The sequence below is a fragment of the Dermacentor albipictus genome, chromosome 2 (genome assembly GCF_038994185.2).
Source record: "Dermacentor albipictus isolate Rhodes 1998 colony chromosome 2, USDA_Dalb.pri_finalv2, whole genome shotgun sequence".
In the NCBI taxonomy this organism is placed as follows: domain Eukaryota; kingdom Metazoa; phylum Arthropoda; class Arachnida; order Ixodida; family Ixodidae; genus Dermacentor; species Dermacentor albipictus.
Window position 1 is genome coordinate 170,193,265 of NC_091822.1, and position 26,794 is coordinate 170,220,058.

Genomic DNA, 26,794 nt, shown 5'->3' on the forward strand with positions numbered 1-26,794 from the left:
TACAATCCCATAATTTAATTTTAATTTAAGTCAAGATGGAAGTGTTGATAAATGAAGTGACAAGCACAGTGCGCGTCAAAGACACGCAATATAAGCAAAGCACGCCGAAACAGGCGATATGCGATCAAAGTAGAAGTAGATCGGTACGCATATCTCTCAAGAAGATTTAAAGGGTTTTAGTTGCGCGGGAGGCACAGGCAGTGACAGTCCGTGGGCCTAGTGCTCTTCGTAGCTCAAATGAGGACAGTCTATAATGTGCGTATATATAAACCTATTATTTCTAATGTGCATGGGCTGCACGACCAGAGTGCGTTGAGGTAAGTCACTCACCCAGTGGTACGCGAAGGGTGGGTTGTACGAGGCAGCCATGGTGCGAACCTCATTGTCGGCAGGGCTGTCCGTCTCCAAGACGACCACCATGGGCGCGCTGTTCATACCGGAAGCGTACGCCTGCGTTCATCATCATAGTTGTCATCATCATAATTTAGGTCCACTTGCAGGACGAACAACTTTCGAAGAGGTCTCAGAGGGCACCTGTTCTACGCCAGCCGAATCCACCAGAGAGGAAAAGTAAACTGAGCTGATTGGTACGATTCATATTGAAACCTCCGCGAGACAAGTATGTCGGAGAAAGAAAAATAATAAATAACGCCCGACATAAAAGCTTGTGCGACTTGGTTCTTTTTCGTCCTTGTCTAGATTTTGCGTACAAGTTTGAGCATGAACAGGTCCTATGTGCCTTTGCAAATTTCTTAAGGCTGTCAAACCGTTGAATACGCTAACAACCAGCTAAATAAATCAGACAGCGTTGTCAATGAGAAAGGAGGGAAGCGGAAACAGTACCGCGTTGATTGTGATTCGAATGCTAAAACCAGGAATCACTGCGAAACGTTGTTATAAATTAAACTTTCACAATAGAAGTTTTTTTTTTTTTTGTGAAGGACCTTCTCTTCACGGGCTTAATTGACGATTTTCTGTGCAGCTGTATTTTATAGACTTTTCATAAAGCGTCGACACCTGGTACGGACTTCGGAGTCATCGTTTCTGACAAACCTAGGCAGTGCGGCTTACTGTTCCATTCCGTGACAATTGCCAGCATTATTGGCGAATTGCATGCTTCCAATATGAGAAGGGAAGCTTGGTAAATAATACGCACACCTTAACACAGTCAAGCTCCTGTAGAGGGATATCAGAAAGTCATCAGTATTACACATATAAACAAAGATTTCACTAAAGGCCTTTAAGAACAATGAAATCGGCCGGAAAATGTAAACGGGCAAGTGAAAGTAGGGTGGGGGATTAAATTTGTTTGGAATGATTGCTAAAGAAATAAGACTAGTGCATAGCTGTCATCCTGTGAAAGCACTGAATAGTATGACGATAGAAAGTACCGGCGAAGAAATACAGAGAAAATAAAATACCCAAACAAAGATATATGCGGTCAAAGGAAGAAGTATTCTGGTCTGCTGCACTACGTGCATGAATGAATGAAAATAGCATTTTGATAAAATAGCCTCTCAGCCTGAATTGATCTATCCTTCCTGTTTGGTGTTCCTCTAACTCATCTGAATTTACGCACATGGCCCATCTATAAGAGAAAAAAACGCATGGAATAAAAAAAAGTAACTTACCTGGTAAGATATTGACCCATCCTGGTTAACGTTGAGCACTGCGAAACCGGAGTTCGACGTCTCCGCCGTCAGCACAGCTTGAAAGACTAGAGAAAAGAAAGCGAGGAATATTTGATGGTCTTTGGGCGCATTGGTTGCCCTGCTTACGCAGCGGCTGATGAAACTGCACACCATTTTCTATTGCATTTTCTCACGGTCCGCACATTCCAACAGACAGCGCTGCTTCAACTGAACACAGGAACCCGCAGTCACCCACTCCATACTTCGTGTACAACGCCGTTAGAGGCAAATTGGCTGCTTGCTCTGCGAACTTTTGCAACCGAAAACTAGCGCCTGGCGCATAGGGCGTGAAAGTATGAAAATATTGTTTGATTAAGAGGAAGGATTAGCTCGAGGCCAGCTCCCGTTTCCCTTTTCAAGTACATGTAAAACACAAGAATGCTTTTAGAACAACCACTTGACTGATTTGGGTAAAGTTTGTTGCATCTGACAGAGAAAGTTAATACCTAGTGAGTATGTAAAGTAGAACTTGTGTTTCCCGGAAATTGTTAACTTAAAAGAAAATAATTGAAAGCTCAGCGGTTACAAACTTGTTACTCCGGCCGAAAAATAGATATCGCAGTTCTGAAGACTGCATCTTTTAAAACATCTAAAGCATAAGAATTAGATACTGAATTTAAAGCCTACGTGAAATTTTTACGACGTTAACGAAGTTCTTGCGAAAATCCTATTCACAAATTAATGGTATAGTTCAGGGTTCAGAGTGGTTCATGATACGTTCTCCGCTTTAGCTGTCCTAGTAAGTGCAGTTTACAGAAATGTATAATATGTTTTCTTTTTCTTTCATTCCTGATTTACAGAGTTGTAATACAGTGACGGCTTAAATCATATATTCGCTTCCTACGGTCAGAAGAGTTTAACATTTTATTTTAAATAGAAGAAACCTGAAGACATTTGGTGCAGTCGTTGTCGAGAAAAAGAATTTCTCTGCTCCCATGTTTTTAAATACGAGTGCCCAAGCTAGAGCTTCCTGTTCGTAAACACGGTAGTAATTTCATATAAGCTGTAAATTCCAACATCGATTTGTCCGATTTAGATGCTTAACAATACAGTTTACAGAACTGCAGTACCTGCTCTTGATGAAGAGTTACAAATGTGTAAACTTTGTGCTTTAATTTTTTTTGGACTTACACATTTCCGGGAATTCTTGTACAAAAAACATTCTGGCCCAAATCAGCAATCTGCTTCCTAGAGCCACTTGAATTTAACTTTCTTCTTTATATGCAACTAATATCATTCAATTTGGCCCAGTGGTTGTGCATGAAAAGTATTCCTGCGCTTCACATGCACCTGACTATGCAAATCGTAGTTGGCACCGAGCTAATGCTTTCTCTTAAAATAGTACTGACACAATTCTTACTTTTCCTTTCTTTTACCATATCAGTGATGGTCCAAACCACTTAAACTTTATACAAGGTAACGGCAGGTGCCAGGTACCCCAAATAATTTCCGATAGCACCTGTTTCTAAGTAGTATTTTCTGTTCAGAGCCTGTATAAACACAACTTCTCGTTCGTAAGTGCTTTTTTTTCTTTTTTTTTAACTGTTTTAAGGTCTCGGCAATGACAGGTCCAGCGTTAGGTTTAGCTAAAATTTTTCTTTACGAACAATCTTGTTGCAAGAGGTATTTTGCGAATTCGGACCCCACGTTCACCCACACAATGCTTTTATAACGTCACGCGAGTGTCGACCTCACGACGCGTCAGCGACCTTGTAGCGGCGAAGCGCAGCGGAAGCGGCGACCGTATGCGCGGACGTGCAAGGCGATTTCAAGTGCGGTTGCATTCTGCGGGACTGTTCGCTTCAGAAGCGTCCCTCGCCGCTACAAGTCCGATGACATGCCCTATACGGTCGACGCTCGCGCGTTATTGCTAATAATAATAAAAAAAAAGATTGCAAGGCTACACACAAGAGTTGGATGCGCCATGACGTCATGATACGCTGCTTCGCTCCGCTCCTGTGATTGTCGCGGCTACCATACGTGACCGCAAATTGCTATCGCAATAAGACCTGTATATATTATTGCTAAGCGAATGACGGGTCGCTTCCCGAGTGGCCGAAAGTTAGCAAGAGCTGCTGCGCGCAAGTACTTGTTCCAAGTTCTCGAAGAAATCGGCACTGAATCGGCGACACTCAACTGTTGCAGGTCGGCCTGACGATCACGGGGCCTTCGATGTGGCGCCTGCCGTCGGGTGACGTCAGGCGCATGCTCAGTTTGCCGGCCACCATCAGCGGCTGCTGCTCCGGAGGCAGGGTCAGTTTCACACTGGCCGTGTTCAGAGACTGCGAAGTCAGAAGAAGGTTTTGTAAAAGGCGGTGCTGGGAGGCTGCCAGAAAAGCTGCTTGAACACAATGTCATTCTGCGCTGTAGTCGGTGCACATGGTCTGGTTTCCCCAGCAAAGCGTGAGACAGGGACGACAGAAAGCCTCGGATAGGAATGTCCTTTAGATACGGCAGGCGAACTTCATTTTCCTGTGTTCTATATTTTCTTATATTATGCATAGTCTCTCATTGTTCAACAAATTTCAGTTGTTATTCGGCGGAATTCGTGTTCACTTTCTCTTACCTTCGATTCTTAGGCTGGCGAAGCCAGGAAAAGCACGCTACTTCAAACCAGAATGAAATCAGAGTTCCTAAAAGCGATGACTAGCCCTTAATGGTATTTACTGATTATTTCCAGATGCTCACTTGCGTACATTAGACACTGACTGCACGGGCTATATCTTTGCAACACAACTCGACCAAAATCTTGCAGTTCCGGCGGCCTTTGAACAACGAAGACTATAAGGCTATGTGCGTCCTGTAGACAGGGACTCGTACTCACAACGTGAATTTTGGGGAGCGTTATTTCGGAGCTGGCGACCACGGCCGACTCGCTGGTCTTGCCAGCTAGGAGACTCAGCTTGACCACCACGTCTCTGGCGTCTGAAAGGAGAGAGAGAGGGTGAGCGTACAGATCAGGACAGGCAAACGCGTTATCCCGCAAGCGGTACTGCCCAGAACTTTCATCCATGCGCTAGGGAAATCGCGAGGTTGAGTTGCTACTGCGAAGGAGAAATGACAGGACCAAAGTAATCCTCGCTCCGCCACCTGGTTCTGCCCGGCAGAAATAATTGATAAATTATTATTAGTGATAAATGCTTAGAGCTTGGTTATCTCGAAATTCCTGAGCACGTTCGCAATATTTTGCGGAGATTTTACGTTCTGGCCTAGTTACCACGCCAGCGTGCTTACCTGTCGGGGCGAATATTCCGTTGAACATCACCGTGACGTGGATGTCTGTCCTGGACGGCGAAATGGCGGCGACGCCTCCTCCTCCCAGCGTCTCCTTCACCGCGGGATCGGGAACCATGAGCGAGCTGAACACCTCTGCGTGAAACAGTGAGAGGCAGAAAAAAGTGAGGAAGACGACCATTCAACCAAACCACGAGCTTTATGTTCTACGTGCTATGTGGGTCGTGTCAGACAACCATACAGGAGAACAGTAAGAAGGGCTCCATCACTGTGCAATTGATATTGTCCTCCTCCCGTAACCGACCAAATGGAGAAAGAGAGAGAGGGAGGGAGGGAGGATGAACATTCATCACAGAAATGGCTAAGTGGTTTAAGCAGAGGCGAGAGACGCTGGGGTGGAAGATCATGAACACAATAACCAAAGAGACAAACAAAGCAAGTTTGTGCTGACAGCTTGTCGGTCAAGCCAACGTCGCACACGAACTCCCGTATCGAGCTTATATTTTGCAAGGCATCCGCACGAAGGGGTTGAATAGTACGTGCATCTGGTAAGGTATAACGTCCATTGTGCGTCAGTGCGACTATCACAAGACCGCGACTGTCCCACAGTAGGTGCTTGACCGTCGGGCAGGCACCTGCAGGACATTCCTCGCCGAACGGACTGACTTGCAAGAAAGTGCAGAATCGAAACGTCACGGAAGCACTAGTATTGCGAATCAAACGCATTTCTCTGAAACACGCAGTCAGCTCTGCTTACTGGCTCACTGTTAAGAGGACTAGTTGTTACTACAGTTCCCGTAGTTCTCGAAAAGCCACATGGCACTCCAGCCATAGTCTAGACTATTACCACTGAACAAGTAGTAAAACGAAGGAAAGGCCGGAATAATGTGAAATTATGTGTCTTATAATGCTCTTATGGACCTTATTACGCTTTGTCAGTCGCTAGAAGGTTGAAACTACAACACTGTAAGGTTAGCAGCAATTGTTTTCTTTATTGTAAAACAAGAAAAAGCGAGGTCACACGCATGCACACACGCACGCCCGCACACACATGCGCATGCGCACTGCCTGTCATACAGACGTCGATTATCTAAACGCATAACTGCAGGACTATGAAGTCTGGAAAAAGAAAAATAGAGCCCGAAAGCTCGAGGCTGAACGCATAGGAGCTGACTACGTGTGCTACGCGCTGGAATGCAAGGCCGATAGAGACGTAAAGACTGATAAAAAAAAACGGGAAACCTAACGCAACGAGACTCGACCCATAAAGAACTCGGCGAAGAGCGAAAAAACACGTGGCAGACGTCGCACGCTCATCATTCGCAAGCAAATCTAGGCGGCGCAAGTAGAATGTCAGTATGCCGTTAGCCGGGAATATTTCGACCACGTCTGGGCAGCGAGGGAGTTCTGTTCTCCCCGCGGGCATTAGGAACGTCTTGCTGGGCATATTTCGAACGGCACATAAAGTATATGTCGGACCAGAAAGCCTAAGCCTACCAAAGAGGCCAGAATTCCGGATTTAGTTCCCTGGGAAGCAATAAATGCTATTTCTTCCTCTTCCGTCTTCTATACAGAGTGAACTTCGAGTCGCAAGGAGAAGCAAGTATTCTAGGGCAATTAAAAGAGAAGAAGAAAAGGAAAATGGTTGGGTTATCTCTGATTGCCTCGCTAAATCCGTGCAAGATTACTGAAGGTCCAGACATGCTAGAGAACAGGAAGTTCGAGTGAGCTCGGAGATTCAAGATGACTCTTTCCTAGACGCCCGAAGTCTATGTTATATATAGCTATGCGATGATTTTTGAAACATAACTCGCACGTGCTTTTTAACGCTCACTCTTCGGTTTATATTCCTGAATTTGACTGCAATGGCAGAAACGGCAGAACATGCCGCATTTGTTGCTGTTTTCTTTTCATTCAACCGACCGCCCATCCACGTTTCCTAATGCTGCTTTGTCGCCGCAGTGCACTCACATCAACTCGCTTCAGCAGTCTTTAGTCAATTAACAATGTATTGTTCGTAAGGACAGCACGACAAAATACCTGCCAACGTTTCGAGTTACATCGCCATAAAATATTTAATTAAATGTTGGTGCGTTACGTGCCAAAGCGACCATCTGATTATGAGGCACGTTGTAGTGGGGGATTCCGGATTAATTTTGACTAAGTGCGGTTCTTTAGCGGGCTCCCAATGCACGGTACATGGACGTTTTTTGCATTTCAACCACCATCGAAATGCGGTCGCCGCAGTCGGAATACGTCCCTATAAGTGAATAAATATATCAGCGAGCACACGGAATGACGTGGGATGAGAAACAGTTAGTCTTAATGACAGGATGTAAGCGAATGCAAAAAAGTGAATCACAAGAAAAGCGAATGCACGTTAGCGAGATGAAATAAGAACAACCGGAAGTTTGGGGAGCGCAAGATCCGGTGAAGAAGAGCGTGGAGTGCGAAAGGTTCGTGCGGAAGAAGTGAGAAAATGTGGGAGCGGTATATGCAGCGAGAAACGAAAGCCCATTTGCGATAATTAAACGGCGTGTTGCCTCCATAGAAAAAAGAAAGAAAGAAAATATATAAGGGAAGTGCAAACTGCAAAGCAGGGAAAATCGGAAAAGAACAACCACACAAAAAAAGAAAGCAATGGCACCGCAGATATAACGTACAAGTTAAAATGAATAAAAGAAAAGCTATGGCGACAGCCAAACAGAACAATGGTACGTACAATAATGTAGAAGAAAGCTGATAAAAAAGAAAAGACGAATGAGAACTAGGAGGAGCCGACAAAAACGCCAGCTGAAAAGAGAACGTGACTATACTGGCGAAAACAAAAGGAATAAAGACAGGCGTGTTTCCGGTGAACTGTACTGCAAGACGACGTACAGGAAGAAAAATGATAAATGCGCCAAGAGGCAGAGACCACAGCGCAGGGGAAATGGGCTCCTCAAATGAAGGAAAGAAGGCAGAAAGTGGGAACGAGAAGAAAAACAAGCAAGAGAACACAAAGAAAACAGCAATGAAAAAGAAGAAAGACAGGCGAGTTACTTTGGCACAAGACGGTAAGAGGAAGCACGCTTTCGGAAATAAACGAGGCTGTTTGAGCAGTGGCGGCGGATGCCGGATCTTGACAAACAACGGCGCCGCCACCGCGAAGGAACCGGGCGCTTCTTCCGGCCTGAAATATCGGCCCATACCGACTTGCTGGCGCGGCCGAGGTGACGGGGCAAACACGAATTTGTATTCTTCGCTATGCTGCGCTGGGCAGCGCCTTCCTATGTGTGCGCGTGTGTGCGTGTGTAGGTACGAGGGAGGAATATAAAAGAAAGAATGAAGCCTTCTGTACCCGGGCCTATTTTGTACATTCAAAGCGTGCGGCAGTTGGCTTCCAAATCGACGACAGCTCCGAGAAGGAGAAAGCGGCTGTGAAGTTACGATACGGACGGGGCTATTGCCCAGTGTAACGGCCGGCTCAGTCGTATATACGGCTTGCTGCGTGCGCTTCCCCATGCGTCGAATGTGTGTAATGATGACCCCCTTATCGTGGTATACGTCCTGTCAATCTACAGTAATACGGACCTCAATTTGAGCCCGGACCCTGCACGGAAATGCAGTAGTTTCCACACGCCTTCGTGTGGGAACTGCACGGAAGTTCTCGGCGCATTTATGCAAGTTAACAAAACATTCTGACCCCCGAGGTAATTTCACCCGCACGTGCCTTAGCGACCAGATATACTTTTTCTTTTGTCATACTTGTGTTAATATTTAGCGGCGCTAACGCACGCAAGCCAAGTTTAGTATTTATTTTTTCGTTTTCTTTTTGTTTGTTTCTATGCGTTCACCGTCAAGAGCAGCTTAAAACTTACGGAACGAGTTTCATTTTTTTTTATTTGTTTAAACGAATAAAAAAGGAACGGTCCGTCAAGACAGCCATTTCTTTTTCCAGTTTTGCTCCCACAGCGCATACTGGTTTCACCTGCGTCGATGACGGCCATTGCGTAAGGATTTACTCTGCGTAAATGAAATATCGGCTGCATTTGCCTCAGTCAAAAGATTCTAGACAGGTCGTTATGCTTGTGTGCGTGTTTCCTTCTTTTGTTTTCGTATGTGCAAATCCCATTTCTGCTTGTTCTTTCGTCAATGAAATGTTGGGCAAAAACTAGTTACCAAGGTGGACATTACCAATGAATAAATCAAACAGACGGACCTTAGCTTGCGTTATTTACAGAGCTTCTAAGTGTCTCATACTGGTATGTCCTCCTCCATCTCCCTTCCCCTACTGTGATTACCTGAGTGTGATTACCCGAGTGAAATTACCCGATGAATGTCAAGGCACTATCATTATTCTTTTACTTGCTTTCATTCGCACAAATTAAAGTAAGGAGTTCGTCGAGAGCTCGTTATGCGTGGCATCTGCATAAAGTTGTTTTTTTCATTTGTAAACAGCGTAACTGGACGCTCCAGGTAAGAGACAAATACAATACGATGATAGCGCCCGACACAAGACATCGCCCGCGTTGCGAAACTGTGACCTTGTTGCCTGCGCCGATGACAAAGAAAGAAATATTACGTTAAAGGCTGTCACAAACAGCGCGCACGACGACGGGATCAATGACATTTCGCAGTGGGTTTACATGGTCGAATGCTCGCGAAAGGGTTACTCCCGCAGGCGTGTTTGCTCTGAAGCAATGACAAGACAGAAATTGTGTAGCTAACCCGACGTGGAGAGATGTTTGTTCGGGTTCCGCTTTGCCTCTGCGCAAACAACGCTCCTTGTGCCGAATAACTCACTCATCTCGTCGTTACGTGCGGGCAGCGTGAGGAAGCCGTGGAAGGCAAACTAGGCATCGTATAAGAGGGAAAGCTTTTGACAGGAGCTGTGTGCACTGTGCTTCACGAAAGTGACTGCAGCGTCACGGAAACCACGAAAATTCCAGCACGGACACCGGGGACAAAAATACAGGGACACAGCCACTGCCTTTTTTTTTTGTCATTCGTGAAAATCCTTCACCGTGTTTACAAAGACGGTATCATGTCATAAAGGGTCAACCAGCTTTATGATGTATCCAGGCTTACATAAGCGAGCACTCTGAGATAAGAAGAAAAAGAAAGAAATATAGGCTTTAGTCGTGCAGCTATTCACGAAGTGTCTGTTTGATTTGAGCAAGAGTTAGATGAAATGGAAAGCATTGGCTCCTGTCTAGAAATAAAGTGCTGAAATTGTTAGGTAACGGCGCGCGGGGGGGGGGGGGAGGGGGGAGGAGTGTTCAAAGAGAAGGTAAAATAACCTAGTGTCTTACAAAATTAGCTAGAAAACCGCCATGAAACAAACAGCTGAAACAAACAGAATTTCAATGTGGGCTTGCTTTGCGTCTTTTTGTCTTCATGTTCAAAGCTCGCGCTCACTTAAACGTGGAAACAAGAGCCACCTATGGCCAAGCAGCGCATTCATTCCTGCCTGTGGACGTACCCGACAGCATGACTTCGAGGGAAGTGGCGATTCGCGAGGCATTCTCTCGAGTCCTATTCTAGACTGGCTTAAGCACACGCGATCTTTCGCAACTCTGCGTACTTATCGTGAAAGTTAGAACGTACGGAGACGACTCTCAACTGGCATGGCAGCCGCTTTCTCTATCGTGCCATGCCTTCTGGCGCTTCGGTGCCACAAAATCTAGCCACGCACAGCCACACGATTGCTTCACGGAGGCGTCGAAGACGAGAGTAGCCGAGCAACTGATGGGGCCGTCCAAAAAAAACGATATAGTTCGGCGTCCTGTTCCCTCCGGCGAGCAGGAGAACACGACAACACACGCGTACGTTAATCTAGAATACGTGAGACGCGCCAATTGGTAATGGAAGCCGGTACCTCGGGAGACGAAATCGCGGAAACGAGCCACGAAAGGAGAGGCTTTTTTTCCGAGCACGCGTTGCAGGGGGCGAAGCCGGAGGCGAAGGAGGAGCATCGTGGCTGCACCTCGAGATCGTTTTCGGCGCTGTGGGGGTGAGCAAAGTGGTGAGATGACTCTCGAGCGCGTTCTCTGGCGTGCAAGGAGAATTCGTGTAGAGTTGGCTTTCCCGTTCTAATAAGCATAAAAGAAAGCACGCCATTCTTTTTCTGTCTATTAAAAAATGGATGACACGCTCAAATTTCACGGTGGGGTCCAAATAATGCTCCTCGGCTACCCAGAAAGCCAATTCTGAAATAAAAAAATCAAATAGCGCTGACTTCAGCCACGACACAGCTTGTAAACTTACTGCGATAGCAGCAGGGGCTCTCACAGAAGACAGCGCCACGCACACACGCACGCACGCACGCACGCACGCACACACACACACACACACGCACGCACACGCACACACACACACACACACACACACACGCACGCACGCACGCACGCACACACGCACGCACGCACGCACGCACACACACACACACACACACACACACACACACACACACACACACACACACGCACGCACGCACGCACACACAAAAACACTTGTTTACCATTCACACAATGTCGTTCTCGAACACTTTTGCGGCCTCCAAAACGCGTGCACGAAAAGCCACCACTTTCGTAGTCCTTTGTGGCACGTCGCGTGCTGTGATTTGGTGGGTTGGTCGTCTTTCTAAGTCTTTCTAAGGCAACAATACACGGATTCACTCGAATAGGGGAAAAGAAAACAAAGAGATCGAGAAGTGGAAGACGCAGCCCGTGCGTATGTGCCCCAATAGAAAAGAAAAGAAGGGAAACCAAACCAAACAAAACACAACGGAATGATTCAAACACAAGCAGCTTATGAGCAGTACAGAGATAAGACGAGAGCAGAGTCATGCAGCTCAAGAAAATTCCCGGATATCCTTGCCGGCCTCGTGTCGAGTAGAACATCGACCTTTCCGAAATAAGGAAACGGTGAGCCGAGGTTTGTTGAAGACTAAGCCGATGGAACTCGCTCGACAGCGCAGAGCGAGGACTGCCCAAAGTTGGGAGCTGTAAAAGCAAGCGCTAAAACACTTCCCTTCAGCGTTCGTAAAACGGGCAAGCTAAAGGCATCAAAAACGAGAAGCAAACGCTGACAGAGTCCCGAGCACGCGTATAACGTAACCACCCATGTCAACATCCCAATCCTTCGCAGACGCAAGAGGCATAGAAAGAAAGAGGCAACTGAAGTAAATGACAGATAAACGAAATACAGATATATATGCTACGTACCAAGCATGCAATGCAACAAATGTTCGCTAGCAGTTAATAAAGAAAAGAAAGAAAAAAATCAAGGAAAGAAAGCAATAAAAGGAAAACACGTGAAGCCATTAACAACACCAGTGTAGTGTGGTCGTCAGATTGAGTGAAGCGCTTGAGCTACCATTAACTCTACAGGAGACGGCAGGCGCCAGGAGACAGAAAAGCCAGCACTGCACAAGCGAGCGTCGTGGAGGCAAAGTTAATATTATTCCACCATGACGGTGCTCGGAGATAGTGGCGTTTGTGCTCCTTTGAGCTGGTGTTTTCGGATTTCTTTCACAGAAGTGGAGAAATATATATATATATATATATATATATATATATATATATATATATATATATTGAGAGAAAGAGAGAACGCAGAACCGCCTGAAAGCTGCTAGCAGTTTGCACCTCTATTTGTAGAGTCTAAGCAAAACAGCAAAACGTCAGATAGACAATAACGTGTTCTCGCGTACGTGTAGCTTTAGCTTCCGAAACAAACAGCTTGAAGGAAAACGCCTCCAGTTTTTATCGAAGGTTGCATCTCTATCTCAAAACTATAAGAGAAAAATGGAAAGAAAACAAGAAGAAATGTAGTGGAGGCCAATATACGAGTTTGAGTGACAGGAAGCACTCACAGGGAATTTCTGCAGCAATCTTTTTTACCATACGTAGAAATAACGGAAAAGATAATATTTAAAAAAAAAAGAAAAAAGATGGAGTGAAGAGTGAGCGACGCCACGCCCGGCAAGCTGCAGGGACTCGTAATGTAATGTCCCGAGTGAAATTGAAAGCGTTACTAACATGACAGAACACGCCCAACGGGACGACAACGCGCAAACTACCCACTGGTTTATTCTCACTGAAACGTTGGGTGGGGGGGGGGGAGGGGGCGGACGCATATACGGACTGCATTCAGGGCATATGCCGGTGCCCAGGTTAGAAAGAATGAAGGGTTAGAAAGAAAACAGAAAAGAGCGGGACAGCTTGGGACTGGAAGAGCACGTCGACACGAGCGGGTGCAATAAATAATTAACTATAGTATAGACATGCGTTTAATTATCTTACGTGGCTTATTATTATTATTATTATTATTATTATTATTATTATTATTATTATTATTATTATTATTATTATTATTATTATTATTATTATTATTATGACAGCTCTATTCTGGTAACTTGAGGGAAAAAAAACCTGCGCTTATGTATTTCGCTCGTGGCTTTGGCACTGCAGCAGACAACAGCAGTTCTTTCCAAATTCTGTATTTAGAAATAAGCCTTTTTTTTTCAGTACGCAGGGAAGTCGCTTGGATGCGACCACCTGTTGACAAATGTATTTATTTAGCTTCAATCTTTCCCTGCATTACAGTGAAATGCCGCATTACAAGATGTGTGAATACCAAATGACCCAATTCCCACTTTAACCACAGAGACGTAGGTTTATAACACTTGCTGATGTTGCGACGCACGTTTAATAAAGTATACATTACCTCATAAACTGATTGTTAAGATGGAACAAGTGGCATCATCGGCATTCTACGAGGTGTCCGTGATCAGTTCTTTAATTTTTTATGGGGAAATAATATTTGCAGATAAACGAAATTGTGGTAATTCTTGAAGAATTATTTCACTACACTGCAACAGATCAAGTAAGTATACTGCTTAGCTAGGCGGGAGGGGAGAGTTTGTGACTTACGCGACTTCGGCGTGAAAGAATTGGCAAAAGGAGCGAGGAGATGTCGTCCCAGTAACCTGACGATAACATTCAGACTATGATGGCTCTCTCCTGACTTTGCCTTGGCAGACCGCTGGGTCACAAATCACCACGTGGGCGTGCAGGCAAGTGTCCGCCAAAACAAACCTGTTAACGCTGAACTGCAATAGAGAATGGACATAGCTTTTTACCTATTCAGACCGCGAATATGCCAGTGCAGTCCAAAGCACGCCAAAAGTGACGTCAGCACTCTTTCATACCCTTTTTTTTTACTAGTTCTTCTTTTTCTTCCGTAGTGGGGTTAACCGATTAATCGTCCAAGTTGCGGGCCTTCTTCCATACTTTTTTTCCTGGTCCCGACAACCAAATTCGCTCAGGGCAAATGTCTCCTGTCGGCTTAAGCCAACGACCAACATTAATGAAAGCAAGGGAAACTACCGGAACGAAGCGAGTTAAGGCCTTGACAGCTGAAACAGCGCTGAGAAAAAGAGAATCACAGGGAATGAAAATGGCATAAAAAAAAATCTCTCTCGGATTATGGGGAAAGTTCGAGCCAGCTATGTAAATGAAGGTGTTCAGTGAAACTGCCATCCGCTATATTTTTTTTTTCTTCGCTCTCCTTTCATTAAGAGCCTTCTTTCCTGAGGAATAAATCGCGAAAGTGCCGGAGCGTACACGGTGAGAAAATGTGCGTGCGTGACCAATATGATTAATTAGCCTGAGACCTGACGTCCACAACGGCTTCACACACGAGTGTCAACGGCTCCCGCAACTTTAGAGGTTTCCTGCTTTCACAGCGTGCACTGAGTCGGTTAGTAATGAAGCTGCGCAACGTAGAGATCCAGCTAGCCCCGAAAAGTGTCTTATAAATGTGCGTGTGCGTGCGTGTGTGTGCGTGTGTGTGTGTCTGTTTGTGCGCAGAAAGAGAGGGGAAACTTCATTGACTGTGTGAAGTCCGGGAAGTTCCGCAATCCATCGCCCTTTGAGGAGAGAGTGGCGTGAGAGTCCGAACCCTGTCTTGACAACAAAATTACATCCTCTCTGACCACGCTCCACTTAACCCGCACCGACAAAAACTGTTCTTGCTTTATAGGTAACGTAGAGAGCAAACTGAACTCACGCATAAAGAAGATAGATAGGAAAGGTCACTATCCTCAGCCGATCTCCTTCTTATCTTGTTTATGCGCTAGTCTAGTTCGCGCCAAAAACTGTGTTATCCATAAAAATAATCGACATTCCCACGAGCAGGTACTGATGTGCTGTCCGCGTGTTCTTTAACGTTCCCGAAAGTCGGAACATTGCCCGAGTGTAAAAATGGCTGGAGTGGCGTTAAGGAAGCAGTCAGTCCCTTTCGTTTATGCTTGTCGGTGTTCCCAAATGACAAAGAGTTGATTGGGAAATCCTAACCCAAGAGGTCGCCTCATTGATGTCGGCAACGTGACGTCATCAAAAAGAAGGCGCTTTTATTCGAGCAAGAAGCGGTTTTATTTATGTTTGCTTTCTCTGCCATTTCATGGTTCTAAATCGAGACTTCTAATTATAATCAGATATCATGTGCCGGATTTCGCGGAATTTCATTTGGGTACAGAGAAGCCCATCACTGCCGCCACTCGTCTGAGACAGACCGACACGGTGAATGATCACTAAAGTCATAATAGTAGGTCGAGTGGCTACGACTAGCCCCCTTGCCTTTCTCGCTTTCTCTCTCTTTCTCTTCTAGCGAATCGTCCTTGCTACGTGAAACTGTAAAACCGGAGGCACAAAAGAAGTAAACACGCAAGTAACAACACCGTCACAAGTCCACACGGAATGTGAACCAACGCACGTAAGGGAGTTGACTTGGCTGCACAAGGCGACCGCGTCTCAGGAACAATCGATTCCTTCCGAAATAGAACATAAACGGAAATCGAAGCCAGCTTCATCGATCGACTCTCCGTGCGCTCTTCTCGGTGAATCACGTTCTCTTTAATTCGTTGTCCTCCCGACACACAACATATCTTCGACAAGCGGCGAATTAAGTGCAGTGTCAGTAAGAGATAGGATCGCAGCACCGATCATACTCTCTGCTATAGCTTCGGGACGCTTATATTGCAACAGTCCTCTGGATTCTCCACTACAGGCTTGCAACGAGTTATAAACCAATAGACAAAGTTATCGCGAGCGTTGGATTGTGTTGAGTCGCCTTCCCGTTTTACTAAAAACCAGCGGTGCTCCCGGAAGACAAAAACAAAGCGGCAATGGTACGAAATGGGAGAACGCGAAGTTTGGACGTCTACGTACCCATAAGAACAAATGGAGTTCCAGCCACTGCTTCTTTTACGAGAGTAAGTGCGTGTTACATTTTTAACGCAGCTTGGAAGAGTGCTCTATCTCACTGCTGAAACGACTTTCATGTGCTAACGCCTAATGGTAGCTTAACGTACCCCATTTGGAAGTATACACTCTTTAAAAAGTTTGCGCCCTTTGGGGCGTATCTTGTCCTACTACAGTAATCGTCATCTGCCTTGCTTGTGTTTCCTTTGTGAAACCTCTTTGCTCGTCATTTGCGTGTCTAGAATGCTGTGTCATGCTGATAACGTGCATGCCGTTCGTGACCTGGAAGTACTGGGCGCGCAGCGCTAACGAAAAGAAACACGGGTAATAGCGATGACGATTATTTTTGTGGGATCCAATAAGCCCAAAAGTATGCAAAATTGTTTAAGAGTATACGGGAACCCTAGCAGAAGCAGGTAAATCTGCGTCAACTACTTACTCCTGCATAACAGAATCGCCACGACTTCCCTTTTCTTAGACCATACAAAAAACAACCATGGTGTAGGTAGGTGGTTGAGTTTTTACTTCCTCACTTCTTCAGCTCACTTCAATCTTCGTTTGACAATCTAATGTTGTGGTAAAGCAGGCCAAGGAAGTTGACAGCCTGACCAATATCATCAAATAGCGCAACAAATCTAGAGTGAATGTGTCTCTACTCTACACTGCGTCGCTCATTCTCAAGACACCAGTTGCGAGGCAGTGTATGTACCGCAAATCAACGAGCCAACATTTCAAACTATTTCGCGCATATTTCAAAGTTATTGAATCACCTTTACTGGTGAGCTCACATTCGTAAGCACGGGTTGGAAATGTGTACCATACCTTGCAGCGCTAACAGATTCAAACAACGAACAAAGTGCACACAGAGGGAAGCGCTTTCTTGTGTGCTTGTGCGTGCAAGAAAGGAGTGCTCTTGACTCCCCTTGACGCAATATAACTTCCTGACTCCCTTGAGAGGAGTTCCGCTACAACTCGAATAGACTAAGTGCACTCCGAGTTCACATAAACAGAGCAAATGAATTGCGTCGTGAATACTTATTCTTCATTCAAATATTATTAATAAAGATGTTTTACCCTCTCTTTGCCTTATAAAAGGGCTCCCAACAATTCTTCGCAATCGATCCTTAACAATAAGACCACCAGGACAGCGAAAACAGCGCGAAGAAACCTACGAGAAGACACGTCAGATTGTGTGGTAATTAAATCGCAATATTATTTAGTGCTTTTCTAATGATAAAAGATGTAACAGAAAGTATTTCATCTGTTCGGCAAGTTGTCCGTTATAACCAGATCTGAAACTACCCTACACTACCTAGGTCTCCAATTTAGCGTACACACCGCATAAACTTTGATATGTCCATAAGAAAGAGGCAAAAACTTTATATATGCTACTGTTTGTATATGTAAGCAGAGCGTATATGTTATATACACTCTGTTTCGTTTTTACGCAGGAAAGTACTCGGTGTACAAATACCGAAGACCAAGCAAAACAAAAACAATGGAGATACGCTTGTGCAGTTTGCATGTAACGTCACACTAGCGCAAAGAGGGAAACCCAGCAAATATCACGCAGTATTCGTGCCCCTTCACCACGATATGTCTTGGCATACACAAAGCAACATACACTGCGCCAGTTACCATGGGGGAAGGGAAAGCTAGCGGAATAAACAAAAAGAAAACGGCAAGACAAAAGGGTTGAAATCTGGGCCAGTCGGTACATACTTGCACGAAAAAAACAGTCAAAAACACAAAGGACAAGAAGAGAGGTTCACACCACAACGACTGGACTATCAACTGAGGTTTATTAGAATCGGTGTAGTCCCAGCAAGGCCAGCAGAGCATGCGCAACTGCATCATCGTTCATCACATAGCATGAAAAGACAAGAAACGTTTCTATCGGGACCGACTTAGAAATTCAAATTCTTTTTCAAGTAAGCGCACCGAGGTTGTACTAGCAAGTTGTTAGCAAGTTACTAGCAAGTTACTAGCAAGTAAGTACAACCTCGGTGCGCTTACTTGAAAAAGAATTTGAATTTCTAAGTCGGTCCCGATAGAAACGTTTCTTGTCTTTTCATGCTATGTGATGAGCGATGATGCAGTTGCGCATGCTCTGCTGGCTTTGCTGGGAATACACCGATTCTAATAAACCTCAGTTGATAGTCCAGTCGTTGTGGTGTGAACCTCTCTTCTTGTCCTTTGTGTTTTTGACTGGTTTTTTCGTGTAGGCAAGACAAATGTCACAGAAAATACGCAAGGCCTCTTAGAATGATTCTCTTAGTGCAGCACGCTAGTGAGGTAGCTAGGCTCAGTGGAGCCCTGGAATAGGGGCCCACCCTTGCCGGTAGAGGCTCCAAGTCGTCGGCGCCCAAGAAGACGACGGAGACCTCGAGACGCTAAATCCTTGAAAGAACCAAATAAAGTTTCTCTCTCTCTCTCTTTCTCGAACCCAGTTTCTACTTAGTCTTGCAACCATATTTCATATTTTTTTAAAGAAAGAAAACGAATAAGGAAAGAAGCTACAGGTGTAGCAAAAGAGAAGGAGAAACAAGCAGAAACGACAAAGGAACATAGCGCACGCCATCTTTCTCTTACTGCTAGCGCCTCTAACGTACGTTGTTCTCAGGCGTGCACGCTTAAAGAAGCCGCCCACCGACCTAGTGGGCTGCTGCTTGTTTTCAGTCGCTGCTCGATTTCCTTAAGTTAGCCAGATGCATAACACAAGCCTGCCAGCCCCGAGGCCCTTCTATACCGTAAGTGCTCGAGACGCCGTGTTCAACTGGCGGGCCGTAAAGAAATGCAGACGCCGTTAATCCTAGATAGCGCTGCCAGGGATCGTCCTTGACCACTGCCAGAGGCACTTCCGCTGGAACGTGCACGCGAAGACGGCGTTGTGCTTTCGCAGCTGTTGAGCTGGCAAACGACACAGTGATGCCAGAAATTTGTAGCCAAGGTGTCGTTGATTTTGATGTTGATTTCTTAACTGCACAAATGGCTCGTACCCACGAGAAGGATCGATCAGACGTCGAGATATAGCCAAAACCACTTCCTCTTCTCCTCCTTGTAGAGATCTCCAATTAAGATATACTGCACGAACCTCAAAAGACATTTTGCACGTAAACTTTCCAGTCACACGAATTTATATAACTGGTCGCCAAAATTTGGGACCAAAGTTGAGTTAAATTTGCCTATTTTTAACGCATATTAATTTCATAGACTACCGATTATCTGTTGTTCATACATATCGACTGACTACACGGAATTTGTAGGTACCGTACGCTATATCTATGCCGCATAGAGTATCCAGTAAATACGCTACATGTTCCTGCCCATAGAGCAAAAGAAAAAGAAAACACAGAGACTGGGTGAATCTATTTTTGTGGAGACAATCCGGATTCATGGCTCACGGTACGACCTCGCCCGTTCTATGCGCACAGCCCCTTTATCATCATCACATTTTTGAACAACGAAGCTGGCTCGGCACACACAGGCCCTAGTTACACCCCTGTTCCGTTCCGCGAGCGGTGTCTTTGCAGTCTCCGCCCCTGTCTGTGGTGAATGCAACAAAATCAGCTTCACGCGACGAAGCTTGGCCCCGAAGACGGAGGGAAACAGGGCTGCCCTGGCTCGCAGTGGCTGTAAGCCAACTATGGTGCATGGCTCACACAGGGCCAACAGCGAGGACTTGTTAGCCACGACGCCTCACACACTGTCTCTCCCTCTTCAGGAGGCACGGCATGAGACAAAGCGGTGCAGCACATGGGTAACTGAAGATCGATGGGGGAAGCCTTCGTGCTGCCGTGAACATAAATGTAGCATAGTGATCATTATAATTATTGTTATGATGATGGCGACGATCATGACGACACCAGCGGTGATGATGGCTGAACCGAGGACAAAGCAGAGGCAAAGAGAAGATAAAGGCGTGCTAACGAAAGCGCGGGTGCGTTGCAGTCGTGCAGGGAATAAAATGATGATAAAGGGGCGGTGCACACACAATGTGCGTGCGAGGCCATAGATCGTGCGATGAGACCCTGCAAATCTCTACCAATATATGTTCGTGCGTCGCATGAACGTCGGAAGCTCTACAGCACCTATCCGCTTCTGTTGCGCCAATTACCCCTATTTTCTAGCCTTCTTCTCTTTCCTTCCTTTAAACTTGCCTTTCTCTCTTTCTCTTGCCCGTGGCCAATTTCTACGACCCTGCCTCGAGGTGTTTTCGTCACGCCCACTCGATCAGCTGTCATGCTTTGTTGCACGAGAGGGTGCATGGTGCCTGCGCTCCCACCAAAGCACCCTTGCACGCGCCGTTTCGCCCTCTTGCGAGACGCATATAGGCACGGCGGTACCGGCCTACTGTTTTTAGCCGCTCAAGAAGGCTGCACGGATAATGTGGCAAAATATATCGAAAGAAAAAACAAAAACGAAGGCATATTTTCTCATGGCTGGCTTCACAACGTTCTATGTCGTTAGTAAGTTTTCATTAACGCGATATCGTATACCTTAATTTCTTAAGAACATGGAACTCTGCATGATATACCGTGATATCTTTTCATCTTTTGTTCCATTAACTGTACCGACATGCTCTCCTCAAGATCGGCTAATGTATTATTGCTGAATACTTACTTCTACATCGAGATGACATTGACCTCATATAGAATCAACATTCATTCCGCTTCTAATTATATGTCGGAATTAAGCGTCTCAACAGATTTCGTCTAGGCCCCTCTCGTACAATAGATCCTGAATGGGTACCTTACTCCAGCAACAGAACTTCTTTCTCGGTGTTGCTAGCGATCATTGCTCGAAGCAGCCATAATCACGAAGTGAATGAACCGTCCTGTCACACAAACATTTAGCCCAATTCTCTGGTGCGCAAAGCATGAGTCCAATCGAAGTATCTTCCCGCTCTATCCCTATCGTCATGAGCCACACATTTTAAAGATAGGCTCCATAGCTGCGTTGTGACTTTTTATTTTATAATTACTACTCGTTCAGGTTAACTTTCATCACCTATTTTAAGGCGCGAATGCAGCGCAAAGCAAAACGAACAGCTAAGCCGACCACAATGCAACGATAAACAACAAAAATACCATCCATTTCCACACCGAGTGCCAGACTACCGTGCAGGATCAGATTAAGGTTGAGCAGCTAACCTTTTTAGATGCATTACCCGTCCTTCTTGTTTCCTCTCTCCCGGTCTGCTAGGAGCTTTCCTACTTGTGTAACTGTATCAACAACCACGAATGTTTCTTTTTTTGATCCAAGCATAGGAAAGAAGCTCGACACAGCACTCGCCTATTTATTGTCCGTTGCCGAGGGGGACGCGACACGCATTAGCTCGCAACACGACGACGACCTGATCAAAGTGGAAGGTTGTGTCGGCGAGAGCCGTTATCCACGAGACAGCACTTTCGTCTCCTACTTATAGACCCGCATTGCCGTCACGGAGAAGGAACCGCGTTCATCAGACGATGAGAGCGCCTCCGGAGTCCCTAGAGCCTGCATATGGTCGCCCGAGCCAGAACGATCGAGGAACGCTGGAACATGCGAGTGTTAGCCCTGTTAGCTGTTCTTCTCTACTTCTCATTTTTCTTATCTTTCTCATCTTTATTTACCAAGAAAGAAAATAACAAGAATTTGTCCGCACACCGCGCACACCATGCTGTACCCGTTGCAAGCAAGAGATAGAACTGGGCCTATTGCATCTTAACTCATTTTGTAGCTCGTTTATAGCTCGCACCAGGGATGTTCACATATGGCGGCGTAAGGGAGGCCCGCACACCATCAATGCAGTCGAACACCCCTCCCCCCTATCTGCGATTTGCAATACGGCGAGCCTCAGCCGCTGTGGTTAACCATTAAGGGCATCGCTAACTTGCCCAATTTTGCTATTACACTATCTTCCACAATGGGCGGTTTACGACAAAATATTACAGCTCCACTGATGCCAGTGCCTGGTTTGTAGAAAAGGGCAAGGTAGCATACTTCAGTAAATATTAAACAAAATCGTAATTCAGCAGTAATATATCCGACGTTGCTTCAAATCGACTAAGCTGGTTTCCGTTTTCCAACGAAGCAAGTAAAAGCTGCTGAAAACGATTCAGTGTTGTTCGCCGTAGTCGCGTCATAAGTTGATCTAAACTTCAACGCAGCAGTATAGCTTCTGAATTCGGCCTTCCCTCTCTCTTTTTGCCCTGTACTTTGCTGCACAAACATAGCAACACCCTGATAACGCCTGGTATCCTTGACCACACTACGCAGCGTCACCAAAAGGCAGGGAGTGCGCATGTACTACCAGTGCACGTCCATAAATGTACGCCTCTCGAATCGAGTGAATGAAGCGAAGCCTATAGAGTAAGGTCTCGTAGGCCGTTACGCCCGGCACGTATTCACGAGCCGCGCCGGCGCCAGTCTCAATGCCGTTGGCCAAGCGGTGTGTTTACCCTTGCGTGCGCTGGCGTGCGCTTGCCTTTGGCAGAGTCTACGCGACCACATTGTGCGCCCTGTCTTCGCAGCCAGCGTGGGCACAGCGCGACCCCGTTGTTTGTCTCGCATCGCGGGAGCCGAGTACCAACCGCTGTACTATGTGCACTCCGTCTTACTGACACCATGCAATGCCGAGAAGCTTATACAGAGCTGCTAAAGGCGATGACGTCACACAGATAGCTGCCTACCCTTGCATACCGCGAACATGTGGATTCTGCCAATACTCGCGTGATTCCATTGGTCCCGAGTTTTATTTTATTCTTAATTTTCATGTCTTCCGCAGGTTCCGATACGAAAACTGCCAAAGCCGCAGATTATTGCGGCCACGAATTGAAGTGACTCGACAATAAATAGAGATAATGTTTCTCCTGTGTTATGAACCAGCGACACCATGCGTTTCTCTACAAAAAAAAAAAAAAGACTGACTTTTACGTGTCAAAACCACGATACGATTAATACGCACGCCGTAGTAGTGGGAATCCAGATTATTTCTTGCCATCTGGGATTCTTTAACCCAACGCACGGTATTTAGCGTTGTTATGCGCAGCATCCCTACTGAGGGGGGGGGGGTTGTAGTGGGGGGCGGGGGGGGGGAGTATTAATGCTTCACCGGTGAGTGTGCAGCTATGAAAGGTCCTTCGCGTTGCATCGTCATTTTCTCAGAACCCGGGAGCTGGCGACTAAATCATCGTCACCAGAGCTGACCGCCTGAACTTGAGCTGACCCGAAAATAGACCGTGACACGCAAACAAAGGAGCTCACTTCGAGGCGACAACAGCCACCGCCCTTGGTGGAAGCAATGACTACCTTCAAGACCGCACTACCTGAAGCTGAACCTGACATGCGGGCCATTACTAATGGCCCAATAATTGACCAAAGGGGCCAACGTCGAGGACTTCCACGGGAACGACTTCGATACCAAATTCTCAGTTTACCAACACATCGTTCCCTCGTATGCGGGGGCGACTGTGCAACATCGGAGGCTGAGTCCGGAGGAAGGGGTGCGACATCATGGGTGGAATTTTGTGAATGTTTCAACGATTGTGATTAGCCTAAAAGAAGAACAGAATTTCCCCGACAGAAAGGGGAAAAAAGAAAGGGCTTAGAAAGTGGATGTTCATGGTTTTGGTTTTAGGGTTCTGCTCTTACTCGTACGTGTGCTCATGCTCTTACCTTTGGTCTTACTCGTGCTCGTACATGTAAGCCACCATCACGTAAATTTGTAAGTGAACCCTTTATTTCTCGCCTCTTGGTCGTCGCCCCAGAGCTCTCAATCTCCCGGCACCTGGCACATGCTGCGCCTCGAAAGCGTAATGGAGGCTCGGACGCCAAGTCGCAACAAATGCATGACAGCGCTGGGATACGCAACCAAGGGTCCCAACAACAGTAAGTGGGCGTTTTCGCATTTCGCCCGCATTAAAATTCGGCCGCCGTAGCAGGTATATGATCACGCGCGTTGCAGTTCTTTTGTTTTGTTTACGAACATGAAGCTTGTCTACAAAGCTGGCGTCATACAATCAGTAAACAGAACGCGCTGCGTGTTTCATAGAAGTATATGGCGGTCCTCCCACTGTGTTTTGTACTAATACTTAAGTGAAGCCAGAAAAAATCGGTGCCCTTCAACTCCGTGAAAAAGGATGACAGCGAACATGTGTGTGTGGGCTTTTAATGGCGAACTGCACCTCCACCCCGGGTCGACCCGGCATTGCACTACCTTCGAGATCGACTGACGTATGGGGAGCGTTTAACGCCTGCTTCACTTCCGCCGCACGTCGGCCTGGCATTGCACTATCTTTGGGATCGGCTCATGTATGGGAAGGGTTCAACGCCCACGTCACCTGCGCTGCGCGTCAGCCCGGCATTGCACTATTTCCGGATTTCTTTTTTTCGACACGCGGACACGACAGTGGGGAAAGTAGCCCTTAACAGCTTCGTTGTAAAAGCTTTAGAGAGTCCCTAAACACATTATCGCGTTCGCGAAATAAAGAGTTACAAGCGAGGTGTCGGAAATAACAACGCTGATGGCGACACCTTGTGACACCGAGATTAGCCAGTGAGTACACACAGCTGATACTGCTATGAACTAACCATTTAATTGCGATAACAATTATGTGGACAATCCAAGCGCGTTTTGCCGTCGCCGTGATGTTCCGTATAAAGTCCAAAGGCGAGAGCACCTCGCCGCGCGCCGTATGCTGCGTGTGCGAGTGAAAGCAAGCGAGGGGAGCCGACGATCGCGACTCAATTGGGCGCGCGTAAGAGAGGAAAGTGTGGAGGCCGCGCGGGTTGGAGGGGATGGGGGGTGAGTTGTACTTCGCCAGGAATGTGTACTTTGCGCGGCGGCGCCCGTGACCACGCGCCCTATGTTGAAAGCGATCTTCAGACGGTTCATACCTTTGCGTGCGTTGTTTCTTCGCCACTGTTTGCGTTGAAGCGGTATATAGAATGAAGGTCGCTTCGCTCGCTGCTGCTGCCGTGCTGTCCTCGAGTGTCTTAGGTCATCGAGTCTGATGTGCTTATGTTTGCCTGTGCGCGCTGACACCATGCTTGTTAATTCAGATAGTAAGCGAATGTTTCCAAGTCTATACGGCCAATAAAACTACTATCCTCACTTCGTATAACTGTCTACTCATTTGCTGTAGCAAGCGATGCGTCCCCTTTCGTGCGAAACTGCCACTTTTATTACTCAACTGCTGGCGCAAAACATTGGCAGCGGCATAATAGTTTTAATGCTCTGTCCTTTTGTGATTTTTTCTTTGACGAGGGCACTCAAGCAGCGTAAAAATATTTCAAACGTATCGCTATTGGGTAGGGGGTCGCAAGATGTCGCTGCTAGGTTTGCTACCGCCGTGTGCTGCTCACATAACACGGTAATACGCAAACCGTTAGAGGTCTACAAAAACTCGCCATTAGAGAGTTTTGACGCATCCAGCAATCCGTTAACGCCAAGCGAACTGGACGTTTTCGGTGATGAGCGGAGGCGCAAACGTGAACGTACTGCACGGTGCAGCCACCTGGCGGCGAAGAGCTCAGCCAGGCAGGCACAGCTAGTATTGCAGTAACCAAGTCTATTTTACTTTTCTGCTGGTGCGAATTTTCGGCAGCAACAAGATTACGCCTCCTGTGAAAATTTATATCAGGAGCGAAGTATGATGCGCTTGGTTACTGCATTATGAGCTCAGTGTTTGTCTCATATAGCTCTGCGCCACCAGGTGGCTGCATCATACCGGCAGTATGCAGTGAAACGTCCAGTCGGCTTGCGTTTACCAAAATACCGGACATACTCAAACGATCTATTAGAGACTTTTAGTGTGTCCGTTCTTTCGGCAAGCGCGGGCGGTTTGCCGGTTCAGCGTGGGCGTAAACGTGAGCGGCCAGATTGGTGGCTCCAACTGGTAGCGCAAAGCTCAACCACACAAACACGGAACCAATTACTATATTCTGCTTAGCTGCTGGTGCAAATTTTCGACAGTGGCGTAATCGTGTTCACAATTACGCCGCTGCCAAAAATTTGCACGAGTAGCGAAGCAGGGTATAGTGGGTTACTGCAGTTTTAGCTCTCGGTTTGCCTGGTTGAACTCTACAACACCAGGCGGCTGCACCGTTCAGGCCGCTCACGTTTACGCCCCCACAAGTCCGGCAATCCGCGCAAACCACTCCCGTTTACCGGAATAGCGGGCAGGCTAAAAGTCTCTATTTAGTCGGTGTGGCGCGGCGAGGGTGATCAGCGGTGGAGGACGGAGGGTCACTTCTGTTCCTCGTTTCTAATTGGCTGACGCGATGCATGTAGCTTTCGCTCCACTGCACTGAATTTGCGAGACGCACTGCAGTGTTTTGCCGCCCCTCCGGTGGCACCGACCGACCGCTGTAATGCGCGTGAAGAGGATGCACGCCTCGTGTACGTGTCCCGGCGGCCGAGACGCACAATTGAAACGCTGCTCGCATGAAACAACGGCGGAGGACGTTGGCGGCGGCGGGTGTTGATGAGCGTCTGGCGACGCGCTGTTTTTTGCAGCAGCTCGCACCCCTATCGTCGCTTGTTGCCCACTTGTTTGGCGTGACAAGAAATGAGCAATACCATTTACGGGTGTTAAGAGTGATACTCTGTTGACGGCGCATCACGGCGGCGAGGTC

At 46.6% G+C, this 26,794-nt stretch overlaps 1 protein-coding gene across 3 annotated transcripts in view; it reads right to left on the minus strand.

Moving 5' to 3' along the window:
* The window catches only part of sog (short gastrulation), a 309,402-nt gene that overhangs the window by 19,034 nt on the left and 263,574 nt on the right, over nt 1-26,794 (minus strand). For all 3 annotated transcript variants that reach the window (XM_070534431.1, XM_070534430.1, XM_070534429.1), the window contains exons 8-12: nt 4,926-5,060; nt 4,516-4,616; nt 3,829-3,973; nt 1,632-1,717; nt 331-450 (exon numbers count right to left, since the gene is read on the minus strand). In XM_070534431.1, coding sequence (XP_070390532.1) covers nt 331-450; nt 1,632-1,717; nt 3,829-3,973; nt 4,516-4,616; nt 4,926-5,060 — 587 coding nt within the window. The remainder of the gene's footprint in view (nt 1-330; nt 451-1,631; nt 1,718-3,828; nt 3,974-4,515; nt 4,617-4,925; nt 5,061-26,794) is intronic.